The sequence below is a fragment of the Staurois parvus genome, unplaced genomic scaffold (genome assembly GCF_062004578.1).
Source record: "Staurois parvus isolate SC_StPar_1 unplaced genomic scaffold, SC_StPar_1.0 ptg000414l, whole genome shotgun sequence".
NCBI lineage: Eukaryota > Metazoa > Chordata > Amphibia > Anura > Ranidae > Staurois > Staurois parvus.
The window spans coordinates 139,759-159,801 of NW_028318210.1; the positions used below are offsets into that span (position 1 = coordinate 139,759).

Consider the following 20,043-nt stretch of genomic DNA (forward strand, 5'->3'; position numbering starts at 1 on the left):
CAATAATTAGTCTCAGAGTTTCTCCTTAGCTAAAACCCTACAGGACAATGGATGTCATTATGGTTATTAGTATTGCTACTACTACATCTATAACATTTATCCAAAGCAGTGGTCCCTTGTAGTATATTGATTGTGCTGACAGCTATCCTGCTGCCTGTCCTTAAATTAGGCATTTTTCTTATGAAGCAGCATTGTCACATTTAACACTGCAAGCTGTCACAGAGAGAGTTAACTAGGGGGCTCCAACAAAATTTTGCCCCATGTATCATGCTTGAAACATGATCCCTAAAATTAACCTAAAATACCCTACACCGTAATACCTAAAATTAACCTTAACCGAAAACTAATCCTTAATTCTGAACACTAAACCCCAGATATCCCCAGATACTTAAAGTGTTACTAAACCCCGGACGCTGCATTCACTATATCTGGTCTTCCACAGTGCACAGAACATGGAAATGCAATTATTTTAGTAAATATAAACTGCTAAATACCTTTTCTCATCAGCAGTATATAGCAGTCTTGTGACTTCTATCAGTGTCCAGATGAGCACTGATTAATCTCGTAGGAGGAGTTTTAATTCTGTTCTGACTGTTCTATGAGGCTGCATACTCCCTGACCCTCTGTTTGGACAGCGCTGATTGGCCCTGTGCTGCTCACATGCACCCTCCCAAAGAAAAAAAAAACTCTCTAGCAATACGCAGTAAACTGAGCATGTGCAGAGTGCCTGTCAGGGACCATCGCGACGCATGGGTCTACACAGGCGTAGGTGTCTGCCAAGACGTGTAGGTGGCAGGGCACTAGGACCCAGGCGCACCCGTCGTCTTGACAGTACTAGGCAGGCACCAGCACCTAGGCTGCACCTGTCAGGTGCAGGGCGGGCTATTTAAGCCAGCTCTGCACAAACACTTGTTGCCAAATGGTCTTTGTATGCTGTTACCTGTGTTGTGAGTATCTTGATCTGGATTGTTTGACCTTGCTGCCTTCTCCTGTCCTGACCCTTGGCCTACCTGACTCTGCTCCTGGATGTTCCCCTTTAAATCTGATCTTTTGGCATTGACCCTGCGTGTGACCCGACTATCCTTTGCCTACCGTTTTGTACCTCACCGACCCGCTAGTTACCCACCCGGCCTGTATGACTCTGATTTAGCTCATCCATCCATCCATCCCGCAGGGATCACTAGGCTCCCTCACATCAGACTCTTAGCCCCCTGGAGCTCCTGTCAGACTCCTCTACCCCTGTTGGAGATACCTAGCAGCTGCGACCTGGTACCGGAGCGCTCCAAGTCTATCCCCACCATCAGGGGCCCTGGTGAACAAGTGCTCCGGTGCTTAGACTCCGCACTCTTGGGAGGCTCTGCCAGGGGATTGATAGAGGTGCTGTCAGGCGGTCCATTACAGTGCCTCTTAGAGCTCTGTACTAATATCAGATGGATTTTACTGTTGTTGGTTTAGTAACACTTTAAAATGCTTCAAAGGAATCTGTACCTGATCCTAATTGTTCCATGTTGAGAAATATCAGTGTTGAAATCAATGCGCCCAAATCTGTCAAGCCTCACTGACATATTGCTTATGTCTACATTTTCAAGCCCCTTTATTCTTCATTTATAGTCCATGATTTCTACACATAATTGTGTACATCACTGACTCTTCTGTTTTTCTGTTCCCTTGAGCGTCATCCATTCAGCCATACTGTTTCAAAGAAAAAACGGATTCAGTACACAACAGTTGACATCAGTTTGCACATCCATTTTCAATTCAGTTCTGTTCAGTTTTACATCAGTTTATATCAGTTCAGTTCACATCAGTCTACATCCATTTTCACATCTGTTTTTTCTTAGCTGTCGCAGAGACCAATCAGAGTTAACAAAAGTATAAACAAAAAATATTTCTCGCCAAAAAACAGACATAAACAGAACAGATGTAAATGGATAGCATCCGTTTTCATCTGTTCCGTCTGAGCAGATCTGGACGTTGGCTATTCCATTAAAAAAAAAAAACCGACCTGAATGGACATGGATGTAATCAGATGTAAATGGATGGTCATTAGACCCACCCATAGACAGTGCACTCCCAGCACAGCGATCATGGTGTCACTGAGACCAATGCCAATGATCGGGACTCGGGACTCCCAATTCCACGTCACATGATCGCTGTGATAGCCTCTGATTAGCTATCACAGTGATCAGTCACTGTACAGACCGGCCCCCTTGTTTTTTTCTCTCTCAATGAATGGAGGAGAGAGATACATTGTATCTCTCTAACTCCTGGCATACAGGGAAAAAAAGATTGTTAAAAAAAAAAGATAAATAAATAAATATTAAAAAATAAAATAAAAAGTAAAGAAAAAATACCTAGATCATGGTTTGATCTAGTTCAGTGCCAGGGTAAGTGTTTGGGTCAAGGTCAGGGTCAAATGTCAATGTTAAAAAGTCAGGATCAAAGGTCAGGATTTTTTTTTTTAATTGGTATCAGTGTCAGTTATTGTCAGTGTGTTTTAGGTAAAAAAAAAAAAAACCCAAAAAACAAAATTCGCACTATTGTTTCTGGGCTGTACTATGGGTACAAACAACAAATAACATACACATACATGGTATCGCTGCGATTGTCAAGAGCTGGAAAATGTATTTTGGGTTGATCTTTGGTGGTAGGTTATGGTAGTAACAAGAAACACACAGCTATATTCAAAAAAATTTTTTTTTCTTTTTTACTATTTTGAGCCAGTTTTCCTTTGATAATAAAAAAAATCAGGAGATATCCATTACCATTTACCACCAAATTAAAGCCTAATTTGTCCTGAAAAAAACAAGGTATAATTCACCTGGATGTACCAAAAAAGTAGTTGTGATGATATGTACGGTTTTACTAACACATGTCAACGTTGCAAAATTGTGCTTAGGCATTAAGATTTGTTTTACCCTTAGGCGAGAAGGGGTTAATAGTGTTCAATCAGCAGCTGGTGGTGTCATAACTCCATACTCTTGTTTCTTCATTTAAAGAATTTTCTTTAAATGAAGAGTCTGTTGAGTCCCAACCAGGGGCGGACTGACCATTTGGAAACTCTGGCACTGCCCGAGGGCCCAGGGTCAGTAGGGGGCCCCATGAGATGCTCCTGATACCTTTTTCATAGGCTTTTTTGAGTTTGGGCAAGGACACAGGGGCCCCATGATCCCCTATTTACCGGGGGCCCCATGAGTTGTCAGTCCGCCCCTGGTCCCAACAACATGTGGAAATCCACACAGGGAACTAAACAGCATTATGATGTTGGGCATAGATTAGACTTGAGGGTGGGTTGGTGAAACACTGGTTTAGATGACAGCATAAGCATGATATTCACCAGCAGTAGAAGTCTGTTCAGAGAACTAATATAATACAATTATTACAGAGCAAACACCACCATACTTCTCATTCCAAAATATGCCAAACTGATCTAAAATCATGTCAAAATGTCATTCTTCTTTGGAACCTTTACAGTTAAGATAGAATTACAAAAAAAGAAATACTCACCCTAAAAATTAGGACTAGACTGAGGCCACTGCATATGTCTTCTACTAAATAATTTAGAAGCGACAGAGACGCCCATCTGTCCTTTCTCGCAAGGATGTAACTCAGCTCAATGACAACAACCAAACTATAAACCACTAGCTGAAAATTAACACTCCTCTAATTGAAGACATATATCAAATCGAAGACCATAAAGAGATTGATTAAGGCATTTACTAACAATTCCTTGCCCATAATTCTCCTGCACCTGTTGCAGACTATTTTTAATGTTAATAGGGAAAGATCCCTGAAAAGGCTCAGCTGTCAATCATGGCATTGCCTTCTCTAGCAATACTATTGTGTTGTGTTTGTTTAGAAGGCAGTGATTCACAGCTGTACCCCTACCTGGCAAAAGACAGAATTACCTTGGCACCATAGTAACCTGACATCTGTGCTGTGTCAAAATGTCATTTCAGATGCAGATGAGAGATTACAATACTTATCTAAAACAGTGTTTGAAGGATGTACACTTTAAATAGCAGGTTTATCCAAAATCACATTTATCTTGCAAGATACATATATATACAGACTATTTTCTTTTTCAAATAAAATGTACTTGGAGAAGACACAAGACTTGTATTGGCTGCAGATCAAGCTTTAAAAATTAAATATTGTTTAACAAATGTCTAGTATCCTGACTGATTCCCATGCTAAATTTCTTAAGGTTTGGGAACCTTGGATCTCATACAAGCTCTCACCACTTTATCCAGGCCTTGTCTGGCTGTCCCCTTCGGGACCTCCACATCTGAGTTACTCCCTTTACCCCCTTCCTTCTTCCTCTCCCTCTCTTACCTTTCCTTCTTTTCCTCTGTATAGCTTTCCTTGACTATGCTCGTACAGCCACCAACTTCTGGAGGTGACTGCAGGTGCAGATCCTCCCCTTTAGGGCCTGCAAGAGAATTTTGGGACCTCTCCATATTCCATTTATTAGTTCTATCCCAACGTCCCAGATTTCTTCTTTTTTTGATACTTGATATATTTGACTGGATTGTATTGTTTAGTCTATACTGGTTATCTCTCACTCAGCCCCTGCATGGGAGATTCATATGCCTGACTTAGATTGTTGTATTTCTCTTGTTAAAATCCAATAAAAAGATTTAAACAGAAAAAAAATATTGTTTGATTCTGCTTACCTGCAAGATGTGCAAAACTGGTCTTCTGAACTACTTCCGGAGGTGTTCTATTGTAAGGCAAAGTGAGCTGGCCCATATCGGCCAATGAATATTAATGTTTCACTAATATGAGTACAGCAGTCTGAAAACTGGATGATATGGTTTACTACACAACCTTCCTCCTTATGCTACTTTATTAAATTTGACTTGCACCCAAAATGGGACAGGACTCTGCTGATGTCATTGCCCCACAATCCACCATATCAGGAAGCATTTTAGGATACTTAAAACAGGCAATCTGTTCTGCCAGATTTTGATTTTTCTTATACAAACTTACATTAACTTACAGTCTAATGCAAAAGCTTGATGAATCAAAACAAGGAGCTGCTGAAATTGCTGAAAAAACAACCTATTACTATTCTGACCTTCTCTATGTTCGATAGGACAATGTCATGTGTCTGATAACCTGAACAATGTAATGTCTCTATTCTCTTGCTGCATCATATCATGCTAAAAAACAGCTGGTATCAAACAAACTAGAGAAAGTCTTTTTGCATCATAGGAGTTGAGTTTTTTTAAATGTTTTTACAGAGCTACTCAACAATGATATAAGAAGTGCCAGATAATATTTTTTTCCTCCACAATTGCTTTGCTGTTTAGGACAGCGGGAAGTCAAAATTATTATTTTGTTTTACATACAACATTGTTAACATTCTAATATTTCTTTGGAGCTATGTTCTACGCCATTTTATAGAAAACAAATACATTCTAAAGTATATCATATGCCAAAGGTTGTTTTTTTTCCATTTTGGATGTAATGGACGTAGAATAGGGAAGGCATAAAACCATTGTTGTAGGTTTTTTTTTTAGCCATCTGTGTCTGAGATTTCCCTTTACTCCTGTCCTGTAGACCCAACAGGGAATGTATGGATACTTTTCTAATGTGAGAGATATCTGTTTTAGACGGCAACCATGGGAACATATATCCCCACCTCCTCCACTTCTGTTCTGGTGGCAGCTCAAATTTTAGATTTACCCCCACTTTCATTCCCAGTGACACTGATAATCAGGACAATTAGAGTGAATCTCCCAATGGGGACAAAGACAGCAATGAAGAAATGACAGTGGTTCTAACTCCCCACCACTCTATCAAAAAAAAAAAAAAAAAAACTCTTGAGACTCTTGAGCTACTAACTAGTAAGTCAGGAACATAGGATAAGCATGAAGAAAGGGAATTCTGAATTTTTAAATGTCATTGGCTCAATGCTTGTTCCAGGTCCATGACAAAGGTAGGAGAAGCCAGAATGAACATTTGCACCTTTATAAACAAGTCTGGAGTAGCATTTGCCTTATTTCATTCCACAGATTACTTTACTGACTTTCAGATACACAGGTATGAGGACCAGTAACTGGGAGATTTGAACCATCATTTTCCTAAGAATGGAAATTTACTAAAATACCAAATGGGAATATCTTAAACGCCCATTCACACCTTTCCACGTTACCAGAATGCACTTGAACATACCATGCAAACCTCAGTGCCTTGTGGTGCCATTCACTTTAAATGACACTTTAACACCCTAAAGCAGGGGTCTCCAAACTTTTCAAAGGGCCAGTTTACTGTTATTCAGGCTCTGGGGGGGGGGGGGGGGGCGGGCTGTGGCTAATGGGAGTAGAAAATGTCCTGGCATCAGTGGGAGTCAATTACCATCTTTGGTCTCATTTGGAGCAACTGTGCCCCATGATTGGTGTCATTGGGAGGAATTGTGCCCTATGATTGGTGTCATTGGGAGGAATTGTGCACCTGTCCTGGCATCAGTGGGAGTCAATTACCATCTTTGGTCTCATTTGGAGCAACTGTGCCACATGACTGGTGTCATTGGGAGGAATTGTGCCCTATGATTGGTGTCATTGGGAGGAATTGTGCCCCGTGATTGGTGTCATTGGGAGTAACTGTGCTCCATCATTGGGGTCATTGTGCCCCATCCCTGGTGTTATTGGGGGGAACTGTGCCCCATTATTGGTGTCATTGGTCCCCATTGTTGGTGTCATTGGGAGGAACTGTGCCCCATCATTGGTGTCATTGAGAGGAATTGTGCCCCTTCATTGGTGCCACTGGGAGGAATTGTGCCCCTTCAATGGTGTCAGTGGGGGGAATTGTACTCTTTTGTTGGTATCAGTGGCGGGGGGGAATAATGTCCCATTGTTGGTGTCAGTGGTAAAAACATTGCCCTATGGGCCTGATAACAGCTAGCAAAGGGCCATATCTGGCCCCTGGCCCACAATTTGGAGACCACTGCCTGAAAGTAAAGCACCTGCCACCATCATACATAAAATGGTGCATGTCTGTTTTTAGGTCTGTTGTGGTACATTGACAGCTAATCCAAATGAATGAACTACCAAAATGCAAAGCAAGTCAAGGCATCACAACAGATCAGATATACATGAATGGGTTAATTGATCATTGAGGTTGGCTTATGGTTCTCACTGGTCAGCATTATTTCTGTTACTTATAAGAACTTGAACATTTTTGGTGTATTTAATACAAATGCAAAAAGACACAAACAAACAACAAAAAATATACCCTTTTCTTCTTCAAAGTGGACTCTGACACTGATACATCCCTACCTCAGTATATATCAGCCTGTGATTGTACAATGGTCATGAACCTCAATGTCTGACCTATTTCTAGTCACATATCCACTTTTAGAAAAGAAAAAAACACTGTTTATAAATAGGCTTACATGCGTAATTGTTCCATTTTTGTCCAGCCTGATCAAATGTGCAGCAGAAGGTTTTTAAGCCATGAATTTTCAGCAAGTGAAAGCGCACACTGACCCTGCATGAATGTAGCCTGTTTACTGTAAGCTCTAAATCAGTTTATTTCACTGTAAGTAAAATGTATTTCTGAGAAACTTGCTGTGCCAAAACTCGAAATCCAGATTTCATGCGTCAAAGAAATTATATATGCATAGAATTACAAAAAATAAAAATAAGATGCAAAAAAATACAGGCTGCAGTGTGGTCCCTGGGCTTGTTACACAAGTGCTGTATGCCTCTATCCATACCTCCAGGTGTTGGACATTCCATCTCCGATAACTGTAAAACCATGATTTGGATGCCACGGTGTCTATTTTCTGGTGGGTAATACTTTGAACACGTTGCACCTTTTGATGGCCACTTTTTCTGTTTGCACATGTCATTATTATTTTTATCCAATTGTAGGTTTTATATGATTATTTCAGACAATATATTTATTTAGATGTTTATTTTATGGTTTTGTTGATTTATTTGCATCTTATTTTTAGTGTTTTTAATTCTATGTATATATAATTTCTTTGACACATGAAATCTGGATTTAGAGTTTTGCAGCTGGAATTGTCTTAGAGATCTTTGGAATTAACATATATTGGTTCCTCTGTTAGCTGGTCAGTTATCCATTAGTGCAGACTATAGGATTTTCACTTTTTGTGTAAAAGGTACACCTGGCTTTATAAACCGGTATCTGCGCATAATGAGGTTGATTTACAAACAGGTTGTTCACTTTGCAAAGGAATTTGCCCCGGAACTTAGTGAAGCTATCCAAGCTGAGCTGACTTCCATAATCCAACCATGTACAAGCAGCAATTATATTTTTTTGGTTTCCTTGCCCTTGGGTTATCATTGCGACATGAAGCTTCACTACATTCACTAAGGTTTGGGGCAAATTCATATGCAAAGTGCAACTTTTCTTCCAAAGTAAAAAGCCTATTTGCTTTCAATAACTCAACCTCATATCTACTGCACTCATAAATGTAGATGTAGAATTATTATATTTGTGTTCTTAATATACCAGATCCCCTCTACCCTAAAAATCGCTATCCAGAAGGTTGCCAAAAAAACCTATAATTGTTCATTTTCAGAAGTTTGTCCTACACTCTCACAAAGTAGTACCAAAAGGTTTGTTGAGGAATGCAGCATCTGGGACATAAAAGGCAAAAATCAAGACCGCTATTTCATGAGGCAGAAAGCAAGCACCTTAGACATCAGGATTGTAATTAACTTTCCATGTTCTAATTGACCTTGAAATTAATCTGACTGGATCTTGTGAGTTCCTGCATATTGTCATTCTTTGTCCTGTTGTTTTGGGATGAGACAGGTTCACTCAAACCTTAAACACCACCAATTGTCTGCAATTCAGCATAGCATGCAACACAAGGTGTCCGCACAAACCTAATTTGACCAATGATTCTTTTGTGTGCTTGGGAGACCCTTCCCACAGTGAACCCACATTCACACTCCAGAAATCTTTGATGTTCATCTGATTCACCCCTCAATGCAATGTGGGCACTTCAGTGGCCAACAGAGACAAATTTAATAAGTGGCCAATATGACCCAGGAGACCACAGACCTTCTGGATTTTTAATATGCCACCACAGTATACATTGTCTAGTTGTTTGCATTGCAAAATGTGCTATGTGTATGAGAAGTATAGACTGCAAGTTCTAGGGGTTCCAGAGTGACATTGGAAGCTCACTAGGCTTGATTCCTTTATCTACAGGCACTGCAGTTTTTATATTTCTAGAAGACTTCAGTGGCATGATCTTTATTTATGAAGAGTTCTCATTCTGGTTGCTGAACTTTTTTTCAGTAATTTTACATACCGTTGCAATTGGTTTCTTACTGGCCATGATATGGACAATAGTGGAAACTCTTTATGGAGATATCACCCCCTTAGTCCAAAAGGATATTAGAATGCAGGAGAGGAGGGAGTGATTTGTCCCATTAGAATTCAGTCAAACAGAAATATCTATTTTGGTTTGATGTACTCATTAAGGTTTAGTGCATATAGAGGATTTACATGTGATCATTACGCATTCTTGCTGGACAGCAGAATGCTTAAAAGTCCTTATGAGTCGTTTGCAGCTTTATATTATGATACTTGTATGATGCATTTTGAAAGGGAATTTAAGGCTGAGATGGAAATCTCAATTCTGCTTGCGGTCTCCTCTTAAAGTAACACAAACAAAACTCCTCCCCCACCACTTCTTAAACCAGCCATACATTGAAGTTTTGATTTGTGCATGGGCACTGTGGTTGTACAGAAGTCGATCTATTTGTGTATACCCAACTTGTTGGAAAATTTCTGCTCAATCTGTGCCACCAGCAGTGCTGATCAGTGTATACTGGCAGTGGGGAAGTCTTCCCACTGTCAGAATACACAGACTCAGCAGGGAGGATTCCCCTATCCACCTGGAATGTGTGAATGGAGGAATCAAGTCATTTTTTTCATTCAACCTGCAGGTTGAATGAAAAAAATGAAACATACAAGAAAATCTTATGTTAACCAGTGGATGATGATGATGATGCGTGTGAAATCTACAGACGTTTACCTAATAAAATCTAAGACCTGTGCTACTGTATGAACGGGCCTCAAGCAGACTAGAACGTGCCTTCAAAAGTGAATAAAAAATGCCTACTTTTATAGATAACTAACTGGGAAAATATAAATTATAATCATAATAGTGTTTCCCAAAGTGTGTGAACAGCAACACATGTATTATGTGTCTTAATGGTCTGTGAACTGCTCGACACTTGGGGTTTATCAGCAGCACCTCATTGAGGGACACTGTGTACCCTTTAGTGATATCTGCCACAATGTTGGCTTTCTCTAACAGTGGAGGTTTAAACCACCTTGGAAAAATGAAAAAACAGATGCAAGCTCATAAGCCACATGAAGACAGGAAACATCCCTGAATGGGACTTTGTAGTGAAACCCCAAACTGATAAGCCTGAGTTCTATTAGTGTAGATTGGTGGTGTGTGCTTTAACTTTAAATTGAAAAATTAACTTAAAAAAATACAAGTTGTCTGGTTGCATCTGGCTTTAACACTATTGGGTCAAATACCTGAAACATGCTTGCTGAATTATGAGGGTTCAAATTCCATATTGCTATACTTGTTTCAGGTCAGTGACTCAGAAGGCATCAAAGCCAAAGCATTAGCTTGACACCCAAGGAACTAACATTCTCAAAAGCAGTCCCCATATTTTTCTCAAAACAGTCACTGAATAGCACACAAATGGTACTTGGATGTGGCAAAAGTTAGGTTTTTGACACATGACTGACAAAAGTTTGGGAAACACTTGGCTAAAGCATTGTTAGCAATCAGTAAGTGTTAAAAAGAAGGTTATTTGTTAGACACAGCACAAGCATAAAGGAAGAGATGAGGAGAGCAGAGATTAAATCAGGGATAAGCAACTTTTGGCACTCGACCTGTTGCTGAATGACACCAGCAGCCTGTCTCTGTTTGCCGAGGAGATCACCAATAACTGGAGTGCTAAGAGCTGCTGGCCTATCCCTAGGTTACAGGTAGCAGAAGTCAGGAGCAGAGGCTGTTAGTGTGACAAAGCTGCTACTACACCTTTCTGAACACTCATGTCCACAACGTGTGGCGCCCTCAGTTCAATGTAGAAAGTCTTGTTTTTTTCATACTCCTCGTCATCAATTATTTTGATGTGAAATGTTTTGCTGTGGATGGAAAAACAATAAGTGTCATAAAGAAAAGCAGAAGGAAAGAATGAAAAGAAAAAAAATCTATGCTCCATTAGTAATTTGTCTTCACCATAGCAATAAGAAAGTGAAGGAAATGCAGAGAGGCAGTAAAAGGTTATTTCAGTTAAAAAGGCTGCATGGAGTTTTAATTCAGATGTAGACTGGCATGCATCATGAATCTGGATGAGGTGCTCTTGCTTGCTTCCACATACCGTACCTTTTCACTTTACTGAGATAAATCAATTGTGAGTATACAAGAGTTAAGACAAAATATTTATTTGATACTAATGACTGTATCAGGGCCTGTAACCCTACTTTAAACAATGATAATAAAACTACATAAATAATGGAAATAATAAAAAAAATAACCCCACAAATATTTAACTTTTTACAAAAGCACTTTATTATCTTAAATACTTCACCACAGTTTTGGCCACTAAAATCTTCAAACCCAGATGATTGCCATATCATGTGATGTATATGAAAAGTTTACAAATGAATTCAGCACAACACATGACTTGCCACCTACGTGCACAAGAAGATCAAAATAAAAAGGAAAAGACTGGAGGATATAAAGGAGAAAATGGAGGAAATAAAGGGGAAAAAAGAGGAAATGAAAGGGAAGTGAGGTAACAAATATTCTATAATCTAACCTCTAGCTAAAAGAAAATGCACTTGATCACTTAATTTTATTACCCATTAATCCTGACCAATGCATACCCCAGCTATCAAAGATCCAGACAAATTCTTTGTTTTCCCTCCTAGAATTTAAAGGCACTCTCCAAATCTATCTCAAATTTAAATGGAGTGAATATAGGCTTTGGTATAGGTGTTGATAATTCTGTGTTATAGCAAAACATTAACCAGTAGCTATAGGCATTTTTGCAGTTGAAAAATTATTCAAATCCCTGGCTGACTTATTTATTCTTTTTGTCCTACTAGGGAGGTTTTCCTTAGCACCCTGTCTTGGGGACTGGGTTTTGACAAATGAGAAATGTTTATACTTTGCTTGTTGCAAGGTACGGTCTTTTTACGGTTTTCAAGGTGTGTGTAAAGAATGTTCATATTTGGGAGGGGTTGGGGATGTTTCAACTGTCCTGGAAAATCTTCATTATGGCCTCCAAGGTTGCAGAGGATACCACCCTGACCCAGTCACCTAATGGCCATTTGTGGTTTAATCCAAATTTAAGAGAGTGCTATAAAGTGATATAAATGGGTGCAATATGGTATCAAATATGCTTATCATTTTATAGAGATAATACTTTTATATTGCTCTGAAAATTGCAGTCAGAATATGGACTCTCTGTCTTCTAGTCATTTGATTATATTCAGTTGAAACATATACAGGTGAAACTCGAAAAATTAGCAACTTTTAAGGTGAAACTAATATATGAAATAGACTAATTACATGCAAAGCAAGATAGTTCAAGCTGTGATTTGTCATAATTGTGATGATTATGGCTTACAGCTCATTAAAACCCCAAATCCACAATCTCAGAAAATGAGAATATTGTGAAAAGGTGCAATATTCTAGGCTTAAAATGTCCCACTCTAATCATCTAATTAAGCCATAACACCTGCAAAGGGTTCCTGAGCCTTTAAATGGTCTCTCAGTCTGGTTCAGTAGGAATCACAACCATGGGAAAGACTGCTGACCTGACAGTTGTGCAGAAAACCATCATTGACACCCTCCATAAGGAGGGAAAGCCTCAAAAGGTAATTGCAAAAGAAGTTGGATGTTCCCAAAGTGCTGTATCAAAGCACATTAATAGAAAATTATGTGGAAGAGAAAAGTGTGGAAAAAAAAAGTGCACAAGCAGCAGGGATGACCGCAGCCTGGAGAGGATTGTCAGGAAAAGGCCATTCAAAAGTGTTGGGGATTTTCACAAGGAGTGGACTGAGGCTGGAGTCAGTGCATCAAGAGCCACCATACACAGACGGATCCTGGACATGGGCTTCAAATGTCGTATTCCTCTTGTCAAGCTGCTCATGAACAACAAACAACATCAGAAGCGTCTTACCTGGGCTAAAGAAAAACAGACCTGGTCTGTTGCTCAGTGGTCCAAAGTCCTCTTTTCTGATGAGAGCAACTTTTGCATCTCATTTGGAAACCAAGGACCCAGAGTATGGAGGAAGAATGGAGAGGCACACACTGCAAGATGCTTGAAGTCCAGTGTGAAGTTTCCACAGTCTTTGTTGATTTGGGGAGCCATGTCATCTGCTGGTGCTGGTCCGCTGTGCTTCATTAAGTCCAGGGTCAATGCGGCCGTCTACCAGGAGATTTTGGAGCACTTCATGCTTCCTTCCGAAGATGACCTTTAATGAGATGCTGACTTCATTTTCCAGCAGGACTTGTCACCTACCCACACTGCCAAAAGCACCAAAACCTGGTTCAATGACCGTGGGATTACTGTGTTTGATTGGCCAGCAAACTCGCCTGACCTGGACCCCGTAGAGAATCTATGGGGCATTGCCAAGAGAAAGATGAGAGACATGAGACCGAACAATGCAGAAGAGCTGAAGGCCGCTATTGAAGCATCCTGGTCTTCCATAACACCTCAGCAGTGTCACAGGCTGATAGCTTCCATGCCACGCTGCATTGAGGCAGTAATTGCTGCAAAAGGGGCCCAAACCAAGTACTGAGTACATATGCATGCTTATACTTTTCAGAGGTCCGATATTGTTCTATGTACAATCCTTGTTTTATTGATTGCATGTAATATTCTAATTTTCTGAGATTGTGGATTTGGGGTTTTCATGAGCTGTAAGCCATAATCATCACAATTATGACAAATCACGGCTTGAACTATCTTGCTTTGCAGCATGTAATGAGTCTATCTCATATATTAGTTTCCCCTTTTAAGTTGCATTACTGAAATAAATGAACTTTTGCACGATATTCTAATTTTTCGAGTTTCACCTGTAGCTGCCTAACAATTTGGGATGGAGGAGTTGACTGTGAATTCTTATAGGTTAGACAGCTCTTTTTGTCGCCCGATCACTCCAAGTTAGCATCCAGGTATTATGCCTTCCTGACCTTAACCAGGGATTATATGTGCCAATGAACTAGATATAGATAGCGACCCTCCCAGATTTGTCAGAGGAGTCCTGAAAGGAAGTGTGAAATACTTATTTAGATACAGTGATATCGTTTAAGGACAAAATTATTCAAATGTGATTTCTATACCAAATGTCTTATAAGCCAGTAAGATCATTCAAAATGATGAAAAAGAATAACTCTCTCTGCTATAAATATGGGAATACACAATGGACATTTGTGCATATGGTGTGATCATGACATAGGATAAGGCCCTTTTAGTCTCAAGGTACTATCTTTATTGCAGACAAATCTGAAGTCCCCAATATTTGTAGCCCAGAGAAGATGTTTATTGGGAGTAATTGATGATGAAGAAATGAATGCTGCCACAAAATATTTTCTTCACCTATTATTCTTTTATGTGAGGAAACTGATAGTGATTCAATGGTTCTGCACTGACTGGGTTAGTATTGAGGCATATAAAAAATTGATCGACTCAGATCTATCACTATATACAGTGGGGATCGAAAGTTTGGGCACCCCAGCTAAAAATTTGTATTAATGTGCATAAAGAAGCCAAGGTAAAATGGAACAATCTCCAAAAGGCATCAAATTACAGATTAGACATTCTTATTATATGTCAACAAAAGTTAGATTTTATTTCCATCATTTACACTTTCAAAATAACAGAAAACAAAAAAATGGCGTCTGCAAAAGTTTGGGCACCCTGCAGAATTTATAGCATGCACTGCCCCCTTTGCAAAGCTGAGACCTGCCAGTGTCATGGATTGTTCTCAATCATCGTCTGGGAAGACCAGGTGATGTCAATCTCAAAGGTTTTAAATGCCCAGACTCATCTGACCTTGCCCCAACAATCAGTATCGATCCCCACTGTATATAAACAGACATACAAAGCTAGGGGTTGTACCAAAAAAAATATATATATATGGTATAGGTGGGTGGATACACAGGCAAACATGGAAGAGGGCTGTGTTCAAGGTGAAAAGTATGGTTCACCACAAGGTTTGAAATAATCTAGTTTGCAAAGTAAGGAAAATAAGTACCTATGCTTCAACACTGGAGATGGAGCAGTTGCCAAAGGTGGGCTGGATTTGTCTGTTTTTTTTCTTATTGTCAAGATCGGACAGAAATCATGATATAGCCTTGTGGACAATATAATTTTTGCACAGAAACTAGGTTGTTTTCCTTTGGATCTGTCTTACTTATGTACATGTGTTTTTTTTTCGTTTTTTATTTTGAGTAAATTGCAAAAGATTTCAAAATTCTTTCACGTTGTCATTATGGGGTATTGTTTGTAGAATGTTGAGGAAAAAAAATGAATTTAATCCATTTTGGAATAAGGCTGTAACAACAAAATGTGGCAAAAGTTAAGCGCCGTGAATACTGTCTGGATGCACTGTACTTTGTTGTGCACATATATTTGTGGATTGTTTACAGTATTTTGGTTATCTAACACATATGTGAACTTTGAAAGATGTTTTCCATATTAATACATTTTTGTGGATTTATTATGTTTTCACACAGTGCCAAGTGGTTAGTAATATTTACTGCTTTTTCACCATTAATTTTATATCACTTGATTATTTAAATGTTTTTTTGTGAATTGAATTTCCATTAGGTTAGCACTACACTACATATTTTGCTCATTTATTGTCTATGGAAAGTTTTACAACTGTTGCTCGCAGACACCATCAAATGTTTAGGCATGTGAGTATAAGTTAGCAATTTGTAAATAAGCACATAGTTCTTGAGATTGATAACAACAGCTGTGTAAGAAACATTGTGGAAAGTTCTTAAAACAAACATATTATATTTTTATAATTTTTGGTGTTTTTCATTATGTTTGATCTCATTTTTTTTTATAATAAACAATAATAGAGACATAGTATCCAAACATAAGATGTATATGAGTTTCAAGCAGTACAACACAAATGACAAAGAAAATGGAATTTTCACTAAGCACAGGAGGACAACACAATACATCATTCATAAACAAATCAAAGTATAGCTTATATCCAAAATATATATCTGTTACCTATATATAACAGTGAACCAAATGCAATATCTCCTGCGCTCCGGGACCCAGGCCGGTGGTGAGTAGATGGAATCAAACTCCAAAAAGGAAGGGACCACCGGAATAGACAAGGTCGTGCAGCTCCACACCAGGGCTGGGGAAGCCCAAACAAAACTGTGAAGAAGAACAACAAAAGAAAAGCGCACCAACCTTGCGCATTACCTCAGTAACCAAAATTTATTAAATAAAGAATGGTACTCACAAACAGCGAATAAAAACAAGCATGTAAGTCCTCAAAGGGACTTTAGAGGCAAGATGCCAATGCGAATCCCATCATGGAGGAAGCCACTCAGTACAGCTGACGCGTTTCGAAGGACATGCCTTCTTCCTCAGAGCTCTGAGGAAGAAGGCATGTCCTTCGAAACGCGTCAGCTGTACTGAGTGGCTTCCTCCATGATGGGATTCGCATTGGCATCTTGCCTCTAAAGTCCCTTTGAGGACTTACATGCTTGTTTTTATTCGCTGTTTGTGAGTACCATTCTTTTATTTAATAAATTTTGGTTACTGAGGTAATGCACAAGGTTGGTGCGCTTTTCTTTTGTTGTTCTTCTTCACACCTATATATAACAGACAGTCTTGGTCATTTCAGCGGTGGGAGAACAAAAGGACGTATACTTAGGGGGGATGGCTTTACGATACAAAAGCATTCACCCCACCACCTGAAAATGATCTATTCTGGCTGGTGGAGTATGGCTAATCCTCCAGATGTATAAGATAATGGTTACAAGTATAATGTAAATTCAGAAGGCAGTCTGAAATGAGACAACACAGTCCAGGTTTTCTTAAAGTCATCATATTTGCTAGTTTCCCATGAGCCATTCTCTCCAGTTCACAAACGGAATCCAACTCGCCCAATATGTTAATGAAGGAGTAATGGATTGTCACCAGTATCTGGAGATAATAGATCTTGTGGATGTCAGTAAGTGACATAGGAGACCTTTTGTGAATTATTTATACGAGCCAGGCATCAAAGAAAGTAGAGTTAGTTAAGGGGTAATATGTATCCTGTCTGCTAACAGCTTATATTTGTCTCAAAAGGGGGCAATCCATTGACATGTTCCCAAAATGTGAGTTACCATTCCTGGAGCAGAATGGCATCTCCAGCAAAGGTTTTAAATAGACAGGTCTGCATGGTTTAAGACTGTAGGACAGCTATACCATCCAGAAACAATTTTATATTTATGCTATTGGGCTTTTGATGATATGGAGGTTTTATGAGTGCACATCAATACTCTATCACAGTCAATGCCACTAGAAGGTTTGTTAAGTTCCTCTTCCCATTTGGTGAGGAAGTAGGGAGTCTATGGGTAAGATTCCTTGAGTGACAGTTGATAAAGGACAGAAGGCGAGTGGTCTTTGCTCCTGGAGAAGTAATGATTCAAGGTCTGTGTGTGATCTGGTCTATTAAGTGCATCCAGTGGGGACAGAGTCTGAAGATAATGTTGTAGCTGGGAATATTCCATCCACATCTTAGAAGGGGCATGGCAGAAAGGAAGAATGTTTGATAGAGGGGGTATTTTTCCCTGTGTTAGGGTATGTTGAAATAGAGTCCTATTTGTTCTAGTCCATGCTAGGAAGTGGGATTAGGTTAAGGTCTGGGAGAGAGTGTAGTTGCTCTCCAAATAGTGGTGTCAAAAGGCTTGGTCTGGCAGTGTTTTCTTTTATAAACCAGGTTAAAATGTAAGATCACTATAATACAATGCATCATCTTGAACATATACTTAATTACAAATCAAATTATAACCATTAGTGCAAAGGATTAAAAATATTAGAGTCCCAGATGCCCAAAGTTCATCTCTAAAGTTCTATGATGCAAAGAATAGCTGAATACGGAACAACATTGGAGTATGGTTGAGACCCACTGGTTTTAACAAATAAGAAAAACGTGTAATATATATCAACATCCATTATTATATTGTAAACACCCTTAAAAAATGTATTTACCTATGTTCCATACCCATGTACAGTCATAATTTATATTGTACACATTTTGTATGTGTGGTTGGTATTATCCTATTTTCCTGTCTTACCATTATATTATGTTATCTATTATATTATGGTAAATAGAAGGGAGTTCCTTATTGAAGCATGCTGGAATATGAAAGGGTTATTGAAAGGTATCTGTCAGGGCAGGAGCTGAGGAACGGACAGGCAGGCCTAACAATGTAACGCACTGGCTGACGACAACCACCACCCACAGACCGAAGTCCCTCAGGACGCGGAGTCTAAGTCCCAGGCTGCCCTTCACCAGGGCCCCTGTTGGTGGGGATGGACTTGACGCAGCCAGGAACCAGGTCGCGGTCCCCGAGACACCTCAGTTGCGGTAATGGCCGCCGCCAATGGCGTGTAGCTGGTGGAAAAGACAAGAGTAGTCAGGCAGGCCGGGTCAACAACAACGGGACAAAACGGTACAGGACAGCAGATGAGAATCACAGGTTACAAGCCGGGTTCAGCAACAGAGGGTCAGATCAAAGGAGAACACAAAGAATAGTCGAGTCACAAGCCGAGTCAGATTCTAGGAGAGTCACGAGAGTCAGAACAGAGTGATAGCAACACAAAGACACAAGACACAAGTGCAAAGAGCATGTGCGGACCACAGGCTTATATGTCATCAGCCACACCCCTCTGGGGGATGGACCTCAGATACCTGAAGGCATAAAGGATTCCCACCATGCTCAGCAGAAATCCAAGATGGACACCAGCACATGGAGTAACATAACCTCAGGGAAAAGGTAGGACCTTGACAGTATCCCCATTGCAGGAGAAATAGCTCTGATGAAGAGGGTGCCCTCAAAACACGTAAGCAGGGATGTACATATGAGGCAACATTTTGTTGGCTGTGAGGGTTTGACAGCTGGATAACTCTGCCTTTTGGTTAGAGACAGTCTGCATTTTGGGGAAGATATGTTACATGTGCATGTAACAAGTGCTTTTGTGAGTATGACATTTTATGAATAAAATTTTTAGTGCAGTTTGCTAGAAGTTTGTTAAGCTATTAATTAAAAAACAATCTGCCTTAAAAGCTAGTAGGTTTTGATTGAGCCATGGCAGCTGAATAACCGTGCCTACATGCTCAATTACTTGGTTAGAATTCAAGAGATCCTTCTCCTGACATCACTGATTCAGTTTTGCAATTTCTACAGCAGACAAGAGTCACTGATAGTTTCATCATTCTTCAGCACAGAAATCAAGAGGCACAGTATATGCAACATTAGTTACTACATGCAATCAATTCATACTTCATTTAAAAACTTTCTGATGACGAACAGAAAAGACACTGTGAAATCAGTCATTTTAAATCAGACTTGGCACAAACCTCTGGTTACCTAGTAGCAACCAATCTCATTTACTATAACAACAATTCAACTTTAACAAGAAATGTTTGGCTGTTAAAGAGGAAAGAAGCATTAATCGTTAGCAGACCATCACTTTATACAGCTGATGATCGTCTATGGCTACGTTCAGACTAGTCTCCAGACAGTTGAGATAGGCCTTGTTGGAATCTCACAGCTGATTCTTATGGCTTTCTGGAGATGTACTAGAAGGTAAGCCTGGCTCTGGAATTGTTAATGCACATGGTCAGTTGCTACAAGCATGCATGCCTGCACGTTTCTTAGAAAAAATACTGCTCAGCATTTAAATCACGTTACATGTCCAAACACCATAAAATGTCTATGGCTACCTTTTCCATATTTTAGGCATTACAAATGTATTATATATAAGT

General features: G+C 39.5%; 1 protein-coding gene across 5 annotated transcripts in view; it reads right to left on the reverse strand.

Annotated features, from left to right (window-relative positions):
- SLC8A3 (solute carrier family 8 member A3) overlaps positions 1-20,043 on the reverse strand; it is a 455,799-nt gene that overhangs the window by 109,606 nt on the left and 326,150 nt on the right. For 2 of the 5 annotated variants that reach the window (XM_089686833.1, XM_089686831.1), the window contains exon 3: positions 11,057-11,163. The exons of 2 other annotated variants lie outside the window; for them this stretch is intronic. In XM_089686833.1, the coding sequence (XP_089542959.1) occupies positions 11,057-11,163 (107 nt within the window). Of the gene's footprint in view, positions 1-11,056; positions 11,164-20,043 lie in introns of those variants that run through there. One more of the 5 variants, XM_089686835.1, reaches the window with a different exon arrangement.